Genomic DNA, 16,960 nt, shown 5'->3' on the forward strand with positions numbered 1-16,960 from the left:
GGACCCTCACTGATGCTTTGTACTAGAGAAGTAAAAACTGATCTTGATATCAACAGGGGACCAATTAAATAAATTAAAGTACAGCCCCACAGTGGGATATGTTGTAGTAATTTACAAAAGAATGAGGTAACTCTTATTTAAACCCTTATGGAAAGGTGTCCACCAATATATAATAAAATGGAAAATAGTCACAGGACAGTAAGAATGCTAATATTCTGTCTGTATAAAACTAATACACACACACACACACACACACACACACACACACAAACAGTTGTTAGTATATCTGTAGAAAGTGTCTGGATGGACACATACCAAATTACTAACAGAGTCTACCCCTAGAAAATAAGGAGTGGGTTAAGTAGAGAAAGTTGTATGTTAGAATTCTATATGACTTGATTTTTTAAAAAAACGTATATATTAAATTTACAATAAAAACATATAAAAATGAGAAGCTTTGGATAGAAAGATATTTTATGTGTACGCTTCCTTCTCTAAAGTAGTTTTTGTAATTCATTCCAAAAGTTATTACAATTGTTTTAACTTCAATGTTGGCACTGACATATAAATAATCCTTTTTATTTCCTTCTCTCTTTCTAAGATCTTAATGCCACTTAGTTTTAAAAAATCACAAATAATTACAGTAAGTCACCAACAAGAAAAGGCCCCATCTATAACAACTTTTAAAGAGAAAACACACATACATTTTTTTAAAAAAAATCCATGCTATAGAAAAAGGACAATCCTATGCAACACAGTGCATGCTTGCTGAAGCATTGATGAAACAGCCTTCACTGGTAACAAATACCACTTGGTAACTGGAAAATTGGAACGTTTCCAAATAATATAAAAGTATCTCCCAAAGAATAGTTATTCAAAGAAAGAAAGAAAAATCCCTGAGTAGGCTAAAGGCAACAGACACAACACCTAAGAAAATAGATTATCTAAGACCAGTGAGTATATTATTTAGCGAGTTGGTATATATATATATGTTTGTGGCATATGTATTCATATGCATCTACAGAGATATTGTATATGTATACATATATATCCTACATAAATAAATGGATAATATATATATACACGTTTCTATAGAAATAGTATATATACAGACATATCACACATAACCATATCCACTAGATTAGAATTATTATATTCACGTATCGTCAAACTAACACCTAAGTCTGGAAGAGACAAATTTACAAAAATTAAGCACTTTAGGAAAAATTACATGGATTTAAGATGGAAATTCTTATTCTCTCGGTTTTAATACTAGAGCATGTAGAATAAGCACTCAATAAATATTTGTCAAATGAATGGATGGATGGAAAGATGATATTGTGAAATTATATAACACATCACTTTTTTCTGGTATCATGTTATCCTTTAGTAATCTGACATTCCAGAACCATAGGGCACACCCTCCTCTAACTAGATATAGCTATTCTGAGTGTCATGCAGAAATTTGAATATCATTGACTTTTAGATAAAATAAAAATCATAAATGTTCTTATACGTTGGAATTCAACAAGACACATTATCCATGTTAATGCATGTTTTTTCACATCATCTATTTCAACTCACACAAGGTTGCTGTGAAATTAATGCTATACCTATGCAGGTAACTAATTTTAAGCATTTGGAAACAAATGAAAACTAGTCTTCTTAGGGGTCTTTACTTCCCTTCTGCTGATGAACTTTTGTGATGAAAACAAAGAAATAACATAATTTAGTTACGACAACTTTTCAGCTTGTTAAAACTTCCTGAAAATATTTCCTTCATATTTTGGTTTCCTTCTCCAAAAACAGTTTATATTTTAGATAAACCCATAAATACCAACTTTTTTTAAAAAAAATTTACCCCTCTATGAGAAGATACCAACACATTATTATGCATATGAGCAGTAGACATAAGAAAAAAATCTTTCAAAAATAATAAAACTTGGGGACAAATTAAAAAGAGAAAGTGGTAAGAAGATAGAGTAAATAATGCCACACCTTGACCTAAAGCAGAATTACTTGTAATTACAAGTTATTTAAAAAAAATTAGCAGAATGGGGATTTATTTAAAGGCTTAAGCAGTCTTTTCCACAGCAAACCTGCCATTTAAATTAACTAATTCTCCTTAAAATTTTTATTCATATAGTGAAACACGTAAGCCAAAATATAAAACTGAAAGACTGAATGTTGAGGTCTCGAGAATTTCCTAAAACTAGTCAATCAGTTTTGTCAGTTTATAAAGTTTGATAATCCTTGGGTGACAAGGCACACATTTGTGTGTGTGTGTGTGTGCGCGTGTGTGCATGTGTGTGACAAAGAGAGAGCAAGAAATAGAGAAGGGTCCACAATCGAAAGAGCCTGTTGTCTAAATGGACTTTAATTCAGTACATTCTCAAATTACGCTCACAAAGGAACCATCACTTTAAAGAGATCTACGAAAATGTGGGAAAAGAGTGTCGAGGCATGGAAGTTGACCAGTACAAGGTCACGGGGTCGAATTTCAATACAAATCGTTATACACACACACATTCACACCCCTACACGTATAAACTTCAGTAACTCATGATTCTTTTCAACAACTTCATTAGTTCCCTTTGGGCACTGAGATTTTTAAAATTTTTTTTTAAACCATGACAGCATCTGGAGGAGGAAGGAATTACTCTGCGTGGGCCACAGAGGAAAGCAGGGTGAGCCTTTATCTGCTGGAAGGTGGCCTTGCTTGTTGGGACAGGTGGGACTCTGGCTGCTCACACCAAGTCTCAGAGATGGGCTGGAGGAGGGTTCAGGTACAAAGACAGTCCAAGCAACTCTCGGGAGAGGCATGCTCAGACAGTGCTGGGGGTAACTGGTTCTCACGCAAAATAATTTCTTCCAAGACCCATTAAGAAGATCAGAATTATGACATAGGTGTTTATAGTATATGAAAGTGACCATTTTGTAAAAGCAGCAATCAACACCAGGAAAGGCCAGGGTACCATGTGGGGAGTGCAACGGAGCTCGAGGCATCGTGAGCTGCAGAGAGCCACGGAGACACGAGATGGCAGAAGGGTCCTCTCCCTGTGTTTCAAGACGCAACTCTCAGGCAGGTGTGCCATTCTGGATAGCTCCGACCCGGACCAGCTTAGGTAGGTGAAATGATGTGCACTTCACCAGTGCATCCCTGTCCGTGATCGTTTTCTCTGTTTTTTACAAAGGCAATAGATAGGAAATACAAATAAACCTAGGGATTAAAACAAAACAAAACAAAACACAGTGAGCTCATTAGAAGGAGAGGCATTTCAGTTTACATAGTTGAAAATCTTCCATTTTGAAAATGATTTACAAATCATCATAATTTAGCCATATATGAAAGTGAAAAGAGGAGAGATACCTATGGCGCAAAATGCATTTACTTCTATAAGATTTCATTCTTTGTTGTTTTTCTTTAGGTCTCTCCCCTCTTTCACAGTCTCAGTGATACCAGTTTGAAAATGGAACAATGTTTTCCATCAAAATATCAAACCTTAGGATTAAGTCTTATTTATTAGCTCTAGTTATACCATTTGCATATTATGATATCCATAATTTAGACAGAATAATGTGTTACTTAACAACATGGGCTGTGGAGCCAAATGTCAGATTTCATCCCCACCTCTATCACTTACAGGGCCCAGGAAGCCTTTATTTCCTCAACTGTAAAATGCAGATAGCAATAGTATCTACTACATAAAGACTGGCTCATTGTAATAAATGTCAGTTACTTTATAATTCCATCTGTCCTATATGTGCAAATTACTCGCTAAATAGAACTTTACATGTGAAAAGTTATAGTATTATTTAGGGGAAAAAATGCCATCCACTATGTGAAAGGCATCAGAGGTGCCTCTACCTATAGCATTTAATTTAATGTGCTCTACAGCAATGACTGTGAACGTGTGGTCTCTGGTCCTGCAGCAGCAGCATCCCCTGAGACATTTTTGGAACTAGAAACCCATGGGCACTGCCCTGACACTGAATCACAAACTGCGGAGAGGGATCCACAGCCTGTGCTTAAACCGGCCCTGCTCTCTGGGGTGTTTTAAAGCTAGAGTCTCAGAAACCACTGCTTTCAAAAACATATTTTACTATGTTTCTGAGCACAAAACTATACAAGTCGCTGATACAGTTTTGATTTGTCAGTGCTCAAGTATATGTTGGGTATATGTTCTTATCACTCAAAGGTATCTTTTCCCAGCCAGGGCACTCTTTCACTAGAACAAAACAAATATCCAAGGGTGTATATACTGGAGCCTTTTTTCTTTGATGATCCAACCTGAACTCAGAATTTAAAAATCTGGGCTCTAGGCCACTAGTCTGTTTTATTAAAATACTAGTTGTATGAAAATCATTATTTAAAAGGGGGTTAATGATGCTTTATAAGATACCTGGTACAAAATGTCCATTGACTGAACAAGTGCCACACAAATACATCCTGTATGAAATACGAGCTTCTGAATCTGTAAATCAGTTGTCTATCTAAAGCAAGCATGGAACAGACATCATGTCCACTTAATAACAGACTCACATTATTACATTTGCACTCATTCTCTATGGCACTCAGAGAATGCCAATCTCAGATATGTTAAGTGTTTCTTACCAATTACAACTGCTATGGCCCCTAGTGCTAATCCCAGGACCAGGATTAGAGGTGCAACAAATAATTTTCCAGCTGGAAAACAAAAGGAAAAACCATTTAGAGTCTTAGAGCAAATCATAATACCCAACCATTTCAGCTATGTTTTTAATACCACATTGTATATTACTTTTTAAAGGAAGTCTAGTGATAAGGAAGGCAGTGTTTCTCTAAGGAAATGTATCAGGTGTAGAACCATTATATACAGATGTAGGTTTGGTAACTTCACTGCAGCCCTGGGCAATTAGTCCAACATCTCATAAACCACTGATCCTTTATAAGCAAAAAAGTTACGAAGCTACTGGCTCACTTTATTTCCCCAGGACCATTCATCTTTGTGCTTTTCCCTTAGGTCTCTTCCACGTTCAATATTCAAGATTCTGAAAGATCAAGGAGTGACACAATCTGAGTTGTGTCTCAAAAATATAATTAGCTCAGAGAATGGAGAGCTAGTAGATGCTCTGCCCAATCCTACCTCTGGAAAAGTGATTTATTTCCTTCCCAGTCCAAAGGAAACAATATGAACACCTAATAAACAACTATAAACAAGATATTGCAGTACTATTTTAGAGGAAACAACCAATAAACATACAATATATTGGAAGTTATTCAAGTAAATCATCTTAACAAATTTTAAAAGGAAGCTCTCTATAATAAGCACTAAGGCTAAATGTTGATAAGGATGCCAAAAGGCATCCATCAGTCTTTTTTCCCCCCTAAATAGATAATTGAGCGCTGATTACAATAAACTCCAGGTATATGCAAACACAGCAGAGTTCACAATCAGAATCCCACGAACTCTGAAAGGCACTAGCACACACACAGAAGCCTAACAGTTAATATCCTGTCGTTAAGTCTTAATCAATCATCTTCACCCTAAGGCATGTGACATAGAGTGTAGATGCAGAGCCCAGACACAGGAAGAGATGAGGAAGGAATGGAGGGACTTGGCAGTAGAAACACTTAGCTGTTTAAAAATAAAGCAGCAACACTATTCCACAGATGAAGGACAGTAATTTGGAATACCCAATTACATAAAAACAATAGAAACATAATGAAGCCAGGAAAAATGTCAGTATTTTTATTCTTAAGAAATGGTCTTTGGAACCATTTGGTATCATGACCAGACAGATAGAAAATACAGTTTTTAACATTTAATTGTAAAAGATTGCCATTCAGTTGACACAATTGACACCCTGGGCTTTACTTATAGTTTTCACCAATGACAGAACCCAATTTAGTAATACTAAATCTCATTGAACAATTACATTTTGTTCATTCTTAAAGCTATGTTAAACTGGTTAGAATATATTGGCTTGCATATTTTATTTATTAAAATGTTTTTTATTTATTTTTAGAAAGAGAAAAAGGGAAATGGAGAAGGAAAAAGAGAGACAGAAACATTGATGACAGAGAAACATTGATCAGCTGCTTCCTGCACACCTCTAACTGGGGACCCAGCATACAATCAGGGTATGTGCCCTGACCCAGAATTGAACAAGTGACCTCTTGGTGCATGGGTCAACACTCAACCACTAAGCCACACTGGCTGAACTTGGCTTGCATATTTGAAAAGAATCTGTTTCTCTCCTGTGCATGTAGCTTAGTATGTTAATTCATGTATCCTTTTAAAATAATTATTAGTATATTTTTATAATAGCAATGAAACATGACTACAAAGTAACAGCATTGATTTCCCCCCAACCATTACAGAACTCCAAGACTCAGATACCTGCTTTTTCTCTCTAGAAAGTAATAAACTTATTCCAATCATGTAATCAATGTTTAATGCATGTTTAAGTCTACTTTTGAAACTATCTTGAGGGATTAAGCATACATTCTTTTATTCACAGATCACTAACAATTCTTTTAAAATACTATTCTCAATAGTTAAAATAATGCTTTTTCATATCCATTTATCATATCTTATTTATTCTTAAGCTTAATTTTTATCTTTCATTGCTATTATACTTGCAAATACTGTTGTTGACTATCTAGACACAACATTTTAAAATGTCCTTCACGTTCCTTTCAAACTCCTTTGCAAAAGAATTGCACTAAATTTCCAATTCATTCAGTAAAGTAGGAAAGTCCAGCATCTATGTCTTCAATTCTAGTTCCAGGCTTCTTTGTCCTCTTAAAAAATTTTTACTGGAGGGGTGCCATTGTTTTTGTTCATATAAATTATGTGTAATCTAGAAATCAACTAAAGATTTGTATTTTCTTTGCCATTATATGCTTTAATTTGATGCTTTGTATATTTGTATGGAACAATATGAGAATGGAGCATTTTCCCTCACTTTTATTCCCCAAACCATTCACTGAATACTCTGCTTCCTCTCCCAGGGAGATGCTCCCCTGTCAGAGGCGGCTAATTGCCCTCGTATCCCTGGTCCCCATTGTTCTCCAGAACCTCTGATCTCGTAACTGGCCTTGTGGCCATCCACAGTGTAGACCATGGCTCCCACCTCCAGCTGTGAGAGAAGAGCAGCCCCTCTGTGCCTTTGTCCAAGGACAGCTGGAGGCGGCGGTCCCTAACCAAGGGAGCAAACTGGGTTACATCACTTAAGAACAGCGGGGCGGGAGGACTTCCCTAGGATCAATCCTTCTCCCCTCTTACGTGGCAGCAAAGGTGACCCCTGTGACAGAGTAACCCCTTGTCCTGCCTTCTGTGCAGATGGGAGAAGTGGGAGCCACTCCAAGGGGAGTTTGGTCCTCGGGAGTCACAGGCAGCTGCGCTGGAGGTGGAAGGTCTGTGTGGGAGGGAGAGCTTATCCCAAGGCCGGCTGCTCCTGCTTTGCAGGTTTGTTCTGACACATGCACACACACTCAGAACAGAAATCAGGCCCAAAAGAAGATCATTTACAGAAAGCTGACCGTAGTGTTTTTAAATAAAAACAGAAAAGAAGGAACAGAGAAAACATTTCCCTGCTGACAATGTCTATGGCAGTGGTTCTCAACCTTCCTAATGCCATGACCCTTTAATACAGTTCCTCATGTTGTGGTGACCCCCAACCATAAAATTATTTTCGTTGCTACTTCATAACTGTAATTTTGCTACTGTTATGAATCATAATATAGATATCTGATATGCAGGATGTCTTAGGCGACCCCTGTGAAAGGGCAGTTTGACCCCCAAAAGGGTCGCGACCCACAGGTTGAGAACCACTGGTCTATGGCAGCGTTTTTCAATCGCTGTTCCGCGGCACACTAGTGTGCTGCGAGATGTTGCCTGGTGTGCCGTACCGTAGGTGCAGACAAGACAAGAATTTTATAATTTTTCACTATTTTGTTTACTTAATATTTCATAATAAAGTAATTATAAAATACTTTCTTTGTGTTTATTTGATTCCTATTCAAGAGAATTACTTTATATATAGTCAATATAGGCACAGAGTTAAATTTTTTAACATTTTCTAATGGTGGTGTGCCTCGTGATTTTTTTCATGAAACAAGTGTGCCTTTGCCCAAAAAAGGTTGAAAAACACTGGTCTATGGGCTGTGCATTCTACAGGCTGCCAAATAACTCAACTCTTGTAATGCCCTGACAAGAGGATTCCAGTGAACGGAAGGAAAAGAACAATCATGCCACTAAATGGCACTGAAGTAGGAAAGAAAAGAACAATGCAAAAAATTTAGGATTTTGTGTTTTTTGGTTGTTCTCTGCATGCATAGACTTACAAATAGGTTACAGCTCAAACTTACTTTGCAATTAGTTTTCTCATGGTATTACTATTATCAATAGCGGTTAGACTCCCTGGGTATCCCTCCCAAGTCTATTAAACTGATAAATAAATATTGGTTATATAATTACACCCTATACCATTATAAGCAAATCAAATACTTAAAAATGATTAAAACCAATGTTGACTATATTGAATTATGTTGGCTATGGAAAATTACATTTGAAATTCCGTAAGGACATTTTTATAGAGGTTATACAAGGTTTTAGAAAATGATGGCACTGGTCTCCATAAATTAAAGTGAATTCTAAAATACATGTTCTCTTTTTTACCTGCTGGGAATGTATCCTCAGCACCAGCTTAGGTCTGATTAACCATCATATGATTCTGCAGAGGGGAGTGGTTTACAATAGCAGAGATGGAGGGCTAAAGAGAGCTCTACAGCAGTTGCATGAAGTCACTAGACAAAAGGAGGTAGAAAGCGGGCCATGTGGAAGATGTTAACAAGTGTTACATATACATGGGAAGCTACCACAGAAAGACACAATGGAGTCCTTTGTGAGGAAAAGAGAGGAAGAGATCCACAGTGGGTTCATTCCAGGGGAGTACAGTGCTATTGAAACAACTATGAGGTCTGAAGAACTGCCCACATGAAGGTGGAACCAGGCCAGAGCAAAAACCTGTGTTTATATTTGCATATTTGTGTATGACGTTGTGTGCTGTTGAAGATTAAGAGGGAGGGAACACTGGGGTTTGTATGCTCTGAGGGCATTTGCTACTCAGTACATTAACTGTTAGCTATTAATACATTAGGAAAGATATACAGTGACTTATCAACTATTTGGATACAACAGAACTCCATTAAGGGCTCTGAAACATATGGATTTTTTTTTTTACTGTATAGCATTTCCTCTATGAATAAAGAGAAGTTAGGTGTAAGATTCACTGCTAGGTATTGTCAATATAAAAATAAATGTGACGTTTCTCTCAATAGGTGCCTTACAATAGGTTACAGAAATTTAAAATTAATTTTACATTTCTGCAGAGTAATGAATAATTTGTATTTTGAACAAAACCTGGTGGCTCATATAAGACGGTCCTGCCAAGAAACTTAAGTTTTTCATTGTAAACTCGAAGGGGGAGAGAATATCTACCTCCTGTTTGGGGGCAAAGGCCCCACTCGGCTAGCTGGTAGTGGTCAGCATTACCGTGGCTATTCCATTTCTGGGTTCTGCTATCACTGCCCACTTCCCCAGAGAAGATTCCTCAAGGTCATGTCCCGTACTTACCACAGACCGACCCTCGCACGAATCTCCTTAGATGAGGTCTCTCTGGGAGGTAGCGATATTTGCATCCAAATATACTGAGGTTTGATGTGTGGTCTCCAAAGAAACGGAGCTGGCGGTATCTCTCCCCACATCGATAACAAAAATTAGTGTTACACTGTGAACAGGTCATGTGATCACACCCTTCAGTTCTCTGGATGTGGATCTGTGTCCGCAAAAGAGGGTAAGGGAAGGAAAGGCGATTAAAACTTTCAACAAGTAAATCTGGCAAATGTATGAAACAACATCTGCAAGTTTTGCGACCAGATGAACCTTTCTTACAAAGCAGTCCTGTGCCTTTCAATTTGCTCGCAATCATGTTCTCCAGGATCGTCTTTGTGTCAAACACTTCATGTGTGCAGAGCTCAGTAAGATTTCAGGTACTCCTGCTGTTGGCTGGTTATGACTAATGTTTAAACTAACACATCCCAAAGAAAGTTCACATGCCTTTCTAGACATACACCCAACTCAATGGTCAGGAGGCATTTTCAAATGCTGGGAAAGGGGATGTTGTGTAAGCTGTGTTCAACAGGTGACTGCGGGAATAAGAGGAGATAAAGAGCCGAAACCGGTATGGCTCAGTGGATAGAGCACCAGCCTGCGGACTGAAGGGTCCCAGGTTCGATTCTGATTAAGGGCATGAACCTTGGTTGTGGGCACATCCTCAGTAGGGAGTGTGCAGGAGGCAGTTGATCAATGATTCTCTTTCATCGATGTTTCTAACTATCTCTCTCCCTCTCTGTAAAAAATCAATAAAAAAAAAATATATATATATATATATTTTTAAGAGGAGATAGAGTATTCCTTAAAAGCCCGTATTATGTAAAACTTTTTTCTGAATAAACATCAAGGAGCAGAAAGCTCTTTGTGTGGAAGGAAATGTTAGGAGCTAGAAGTGTATTCATAATACCATTTTAGTGTCCGAGTATCATTTGCAAATATGTGTATAGAACTGTTTACAGAATTCCATTTGTGCAACTAACACCTTCCTCAATTGTTGCAGCCAAGTTACATGAAACACAACTTCACCCTTAATGCAACAAGGCTCTTATTCTTGACTAGTCCACTGTATACCCAATGTGGCAGTCACTGTCTCAGCACTGATTTTACTCTTTGAGATATAACTGGATACTTGGCACAGACAGAATCCTCACGGACACTCATGAATTGGCGCCATCTTCCATTCCAGGATGTGCACACTCAATTTCCCAGATGAGCATTCATGAAAGAGAACTTAGTATTTCATAAAAAAGGTTTGGTAACACTGTCCCACTCTCATGTGATTGAAACAGGACCAATAAAAGCAGCCTTCCCATTTCACTATGAGTAGGCACTTACTATATTCAAGCTACATCCCACTTATTCTTATCATACATATATTTTTAATTATTATATCTTTATTTAGGAAATTTATTTAAAATGTCTCCAATACCACTTGACTACTGACTATTGAGCATTTCAACCCATGACACTGCTTTGGGACTAGTGTTCAGTGAATATTTTAATGCAATTGAGAACGTCACATGTAATCATGTGAGTCAAAATTTCCAGTGGCGCTGAAACCGGTTTGGCTCATTGGATAGAGTGTCAGCCTGCGGATTGAAAGGTCCCGGGTTCAATTCCAGTCAAGGGCATGCATGTTGGTTGCGGGCACATCCCCAGCAGGGGATGTGCAAGAGGCAGCTGATTCTCTCTCATTGATGTTTCTAACTCTCTATCCCTCTATCTTCCTCTCTGTAAAAAAAAATCAATAAAAAATATTTAAAAACAAAACAAAACAAACCTCCAGTGGTTGCTTGACTCTTTTTAGTTAAGCTTTGGCCACAGTCCATGACTTTACATATTTCATTAAAAATAATGTTCACAGAAACCAGTTTGGCTCAGTCGATAGAGCATAGGCCTAGCTATCTATCTATCATCTATCTATCTGCCTGTCTACCTGAGCACCCATCTGGAAAGCTTCTAGAGGACAGTGACAATTTTGAAGAGATAATAACTAAGTACAGGGCACCACATTACAGGTACTTAATCCAAGTTCTGTGAAGGGACCAAGGAAGAACAGTGCACTAAGTTTCTGACAGGATGCTAGGTATTCAAAATCATGAGGTGGATTGTAGGTTAAATATCCATTCTCTCCCCATGGCTGATTCTCAGCAGGTAACCGTTGGCCACATAGGGAGGTTGAAAGAGCCTGAGTTTTGATTTGAAGAGGCTCTCTGTTTAAATTCTGCCTCCACTAGCTGTATAAAAAAGTTACTCGAGCCCGGCCAGCATGGCTCAGTAGTTGCGAGTCGACCTATGAATCGAAGGTCACAGTCCGATTCTGGGTCAGGGCATATGCCCGAGTGGTGGGCTCAACCCCCAATAGGGAGCATGCAGGAGGCAGCCAATTAGTGCTTCTCATCATTATGCTTCTCTCTCTCACTCCCTCTCCCTGCTTCTCTGAGATGAATGAAAAAAAAAAAAAAAAAGTTACTTGACTTCTCCCAAGCCTCATTTTCAATACTACTTAACGTGATAATGCATGTACAGGGCTCAACCCATTGTTTGACACCTACTGAGTCAGAACAATGTAATACTGGTTCCCCTCTATGCACCGAAAAATTTGAGTAACGTGGGCAATGCAACAGCACACCTGATTGCCAGGTGGCCCCTTCCTCACTTCTTGACATGGATAATTCTTGGGCAGATGCTGAACTAGACACCACCTTCTGTGCTTAAGGGCAAAGAGCATCTGTGGTCAAAGGTCACTAACAACTCATTATTTGGTCAATATAGGCAATACTTACTTTTTCTGCTATTGGACAATCCATCCTTTTAAAATTGTATCGAGCCCTGGCCGGTTTGGCTCAGTGGATAGAGTGTCGGCCTGCAAACTGAAGGGCACATGCCCAGGTTGTGGGCTGGATCCCCTATAGGGGGCATACAGGAGGCAGCCAATCAATGATTCCCTCTCATGATTGATGTTTCTATCTCTCTCTCTCCCTCCCTTCTTTGAAATCAATAAAAATACATTACAAAAAAAAAAAAAAAATTGTATAGACTTTTTTTCTTTTACCTGACAAGTCTAGTTAGAGCAGATGCTGGATTTATGGGGCCTGAAGGTTATCTGATTGGAGGGCCCTCTTTAAGGAAAAGAATGTAAATTACAAACACAAATGAGATACATGTCTAAGAAGGGACTTGGCAGGTGAGGGTCTCTGAAGCCTGAGCTCTTTACCTTGGAGGTAAACTCAGCCCTAGCCCAGCATTCCCCTCTGCGGGGCCTGTTTCTGGGAACGATTCTGAAGAGCGATCCCTGGGCCCGTACCCACTTGGCACAGTGGCTGGTGCACAGGAGGAGTGCAGGCCAAAGCTCCTGCTGGCTGGACCTTGGCACCATTTCTGATTCCTCTTTAAACCACCTGTGCATGTTTACAGAGAACGGCTGAGCAGCCAAAATAAAGTTCGTCATACACTCAACCTTTTCCTCGTGGACTGTATTTGATCCTGAAATGGAGACAATAAAGCTTACCTTCTCCTGATCACAAAGCGCAGTGTTGTGTTTGACTAGCAGAGAGAAAAGGACTAATATTTGCCTAGAGCGCATCATGTGCCAAGCATTGCACACAGATTAGCACCTTTAAGCCTCACAACCGAACCATGAGACTGGCATTCTTACTCATAACCAGAGCTCAGAAAAGTAAGCTGCTAGAGTGAATAGAGAACGGTTTTGATTCATGTCTGTGTCTTTATCATGCTAAGCAGCCTCTTATTATGAACTTAAAGATAAAATCAGAAGTCAATCATATCTTTGTTAAATGACGGAATAACCTTTGCATTAGTCAGACTGACACGCTTCCAGTCTCCTGCACAAGGCAAATCTGAGTCTTTCTGCTTGTTTTAGCTTTTCTGGGGGGAGGGGACCAGATCATTTCTTCCTTTAAAACAGTATCAAAGCTTTTACTGACAAGAAGATTGTTCGAGTAAGTTCAACTTGTCACCAACAGTTCATTTTCCTCAAAATTTCACCTACCATTTGTCACATTATATCTGTGTAATATTGCTTCACTGACTTCTAAAATCTTTATGAGGCAAATTTACTTTTTCATTAAAATCACAAAGACAGCAATGTATAGTCTCTCTGAGCAGTTTTTCCTTATTTCTAAAATAATATTCTGAGCACAGCAGGCAAAATATTGTATTTCTGTACAGGAGGTGATAAAATTCCAAGTTCTGACAATATTCTATAGTAACCTTGTACATTGCAGGATTATATGGTTCTATATATTAATTTGATCACTTCACACACATAAAGTAATGGTTTAATCATGAGAAAATAATTTTATTAATTTACCAACTATTAAATACATAGTACTACTTCCTTTAATATTACTGTAAATATATTTTGATTTATGAAAATATATTATAACTTGATACTAACAAAAACAAATTGATACAATGTAAGTTACTGTGCAACAGGGGATATTATATTGTAGTTTCAAAACATTCATTGACTTAGCATGGCTAAAACAATACAAATAAATCACCCAGTGGCTATAATTTACAATCAAAATTTTGTTTTTACTTAAGAGATTGAAACAGGGTAGGACAGACCAGATATTCCTAATCTATTAGCTTGAACTGACTATTCATAAACCACAAATGTCACTTGGCTTGATATTACTCACAGGGTTTTTCTCCATCTAAACAAATAAGGATGACTGATACTTAAAGGAGTCAAATATTTAAACACTAAATGTTGTGATATACCCCTTTACGCTTACAAGTCATGAGATGAATGTTCAGAATATGCCAGATATTTGTTTAATAAGAGTTTTTGCTATTAAGTTCATAATGTAGTACACAGAAATAACAAAACGGCCCATTTTTGAGCCTATGCTATTCATAGTACATAGCACCACCTGTAAATAAGGGATTATTCATAAAAAACATATATGGTTCTAAAATGTAATTCTCATTATTGTCTGGCAACCTAAAATGGCATTATGTACTGCTGTAGCAGAAAGGTAATGGCAAGGCCATCCGTGGTCCATATGATCCCTGAAAAACAGGTATGTAACTGGAAATATGCTTACTGTTTCCTAGGTAATAACAGCTTTAAAAACAATGTACCAAAAGTGTTTTGATTTTTGCTTTTCAAAAAAACACAAAACAACGTATTTTTAGTATCTGCCCTCCTCAATGTGCTTGTGCTTCAATGTACTTGTTTTCTTTGTTACAGGAAATTTCATATACATCTCAAGTTAAGTCTTGTGATTTGTGACAGGAATTTTTGAATAAGAGTGTAGAACTGTCCAATTCTTATTCTCCAGGTTAGGGTTGTACTAAAAATTAGCTCCTAATTTTCTTCCTTCTTCCCCAGAGCTTGTGCCTCATGCTCTCAGAAATCTTCAGATGCCAGTTTTCCCCTCTTTCACATTCACTTTGACCCCTTCCCTCTGCAACTGTGCCCTGCTTAGCTTGCCAATAGTCCAGGTATTGTCACATCCTAATAAATCCTTTCTCTAATTCCACATGAACTTCTAGCCAATAATCACCCTCACTCTTCCATTTTTATCAAGCTTCTCAAAAGAATATTCTATATTCATTGCTTTTCTCTTTCTTTTCTTTCTTTCTTTTTTTTAATCCTCACCCAAGGATATTTTTCCATTAATTTTTACAGAGAGTGGAAGGGAGAATGAGAGACAGAGAGAAACATCGATGTGAGAGAGACACATTGATTGGCTGCCTTCTGCATGTATTGTGACCAGGACTGGGGAACCTGCAACCAAGGTACATGTCCTTGACCAGAATGAAACCCAGGATCCTTAAGTCCACAGGCTGACGCTCTATCCACTGAGCCAAACTGGTTAGGGCTCACTGCTTTTCTTACTCATCTCAGTTGGCTACAATCCCATGCTACTGATACATCCAGATCAACTATTTTTTCTCCAGAAACATTCACTCATTCATGCATTCCACAATTAACCATTTTTCCATTGATAAAACCTGATATGGTCCTGCCCCAGAAGAGCTTCTAGTCTACTCAAGTGTACAAATAAATACACACTCATAAGCTATGGCAGATGCTATGCAGGAAAAGAACAAGTTGTGGAGAGAGTATTTGAGAGGTGGAGCTTGATGTGGCCTATGGGTCAGAGAGGATTCTCTAGGGAAGTGACATTTGATCTGAGAAATAAAGGTCGAGTAGCAGTTTACCAGTTAAGAGGACTCGGAGGTAGGAAGAGCATCCCCAGCACAGATATTCATGACACTGTAGCCATGAAATGAGAAGCAACCTGCACTAGCCCTGTCGGAGCATTTCTTACTCTATATCTTAAAACTCTTTATCTGTATCCTCCTATCCAAACCCTCTACTCCCCCAGTTGATGAAATCTAAAAGGACTCAGATAATGTTCATCTTGTTTATTGCTTTACCAGAGGCCTGTGCATGGAAATCATGTAAGGGAAGGGGGGAGGGTGTCTCTCAGCCCGGCCTGTACCCTCTCCAATCAGGGATTATTTGGGGGATGTCTGACTACCAGCTTAGGCCCAATACTGGCAGTCAGACATCCCCCTCAAAATTTAGGACCGCTGGCTCCTAACTGCTCGCCTGCCTGCCTGGTCGCCCCTCAACCCTCCTCCTGCCGGACTGGCTACCCCCAAACTTCCCTCCTGCCAGCCTGGTCACACCCTAATTGCACCCACTACTGGCCTGATTGCCCCCTAATTGTCCAGAAGGAAATCAGATGTCCAGAAGATGTCCGGTCACCCGGTCTAATTAGCATATTGCCCTTTTATTAGTATAGATTATAGAAACTTGCACAGGTCCTGTCACATAGCATGTTCTCAATAATATCTTTAAAGACCAAATGAGTATATTACCCATGACCTTCTATTCGCCAAATCCAATTTTTGGATTCTTATCTAATTGTATTTCTCAGTGTCATTTAATCGCTTGACCACGATCTCCTTCTGACCTTTTATATACTCTTGCTTCAGTGCCACCCTTATCCCCAGTGCTCCTCATACCTCCCTGAGGTTCCTATTTCTTCACCTATCCTTAGTTCCACCCAGGGCTCACCACTTTGCACATACTCTTTAGGTCATCTCTTCAATACCCAAATGGTTCCAACTTCCTTCAACTAGTTCTCATTTCTTAACTTCCACTGAGGACTGACTCCTGAGCTGCGGGCTCATGAAGCACCTGTTGGCTGGTAATACATACCTATGTGCCTAAAGCCATTTCCAAGTCAAATAAGCAAAAGCAAATATCATGGCCCTCTGATCCAACAATAACAACAAAATAAAACGAGGTC

The 16,960-nt window shown here is 38.6% G+C and overlaps 1 protein-coding gene, 1 long non-coding RNA gene and 1 pseudogene across 3 annotated transcripts in view; 2 read left to right on the forward strand and 1 right to left on the reverse strand.

Annotated features, from left to right (window-relative positions):
• LOC311625436 overlaps nucleotides 1-8,188 on the forward strand; it is a 29,095-nt gene extending 20,907 nt beyond the window's left edge. The window contains exons 3-4 of the long non-coding RNA XR_014795505.1: nucleotides 6,010-7,808; nucleotides 8,128-8,188. This is a non-coding gene — a long non-coding RNA (uncharacterized lncRNA). The remainder of the gene's footprint in view (nucleotides 1-6,009; nucleotides 7,809-8,127) is intronic.
• LOC311626040 (eukaryotic translation initiation factor 5-like) overlaps nucleotides 1-16,960 on the forward strand; it is a 426,341-nt pseudogene that overhangs the window by 307,258 nt on the left and 102,123 nt on the right. The gene's annotated exons all lie outside the window — the stretch shown is intronic.
• Nucleotides 718-16,960, reverse strand: part of RNF217 (ring finger protein 217) — a 103,218-nt gene continuing 86,975 nt past the window's right edge. Inside the window, exons 4-6 of the mRNA XM_084889642.1 lie at nucleotides 9,624-9,825; nucleotides 4,616-4,687; nucleotides 718-3,220 (exon numbers count right to left, since the gene is read on the reverse strand). Of these exons, the coding sequence (XP_084745768.1) occupies nucleotides 3,147-3,220; nucleotides 4,616-4,687; nucleotides 9,624-9,825 (348 nt within the window). The 3' untranslated portion in view covers nucleotides 718-3,146. The remainder of the gene's footprint in view (nucleotides 3,221-4,615; nucleotides 4,688-9,623; nucleotides 9,826-16,960) is intronic.

This window comes from Pipistrellus hanaki (assembly GCF_964339955.1).
Source record: "Pipistrellus hanaki genome assembly, chromosome: 7".
In the NCBI taxonomy this organism is placed as follows: Eukaryota; Metazoa; Chordata; class Mammalia; order Chiroptera; family Vespertilionidae; genus Pipistrellus; species Pipistrellus hanaki.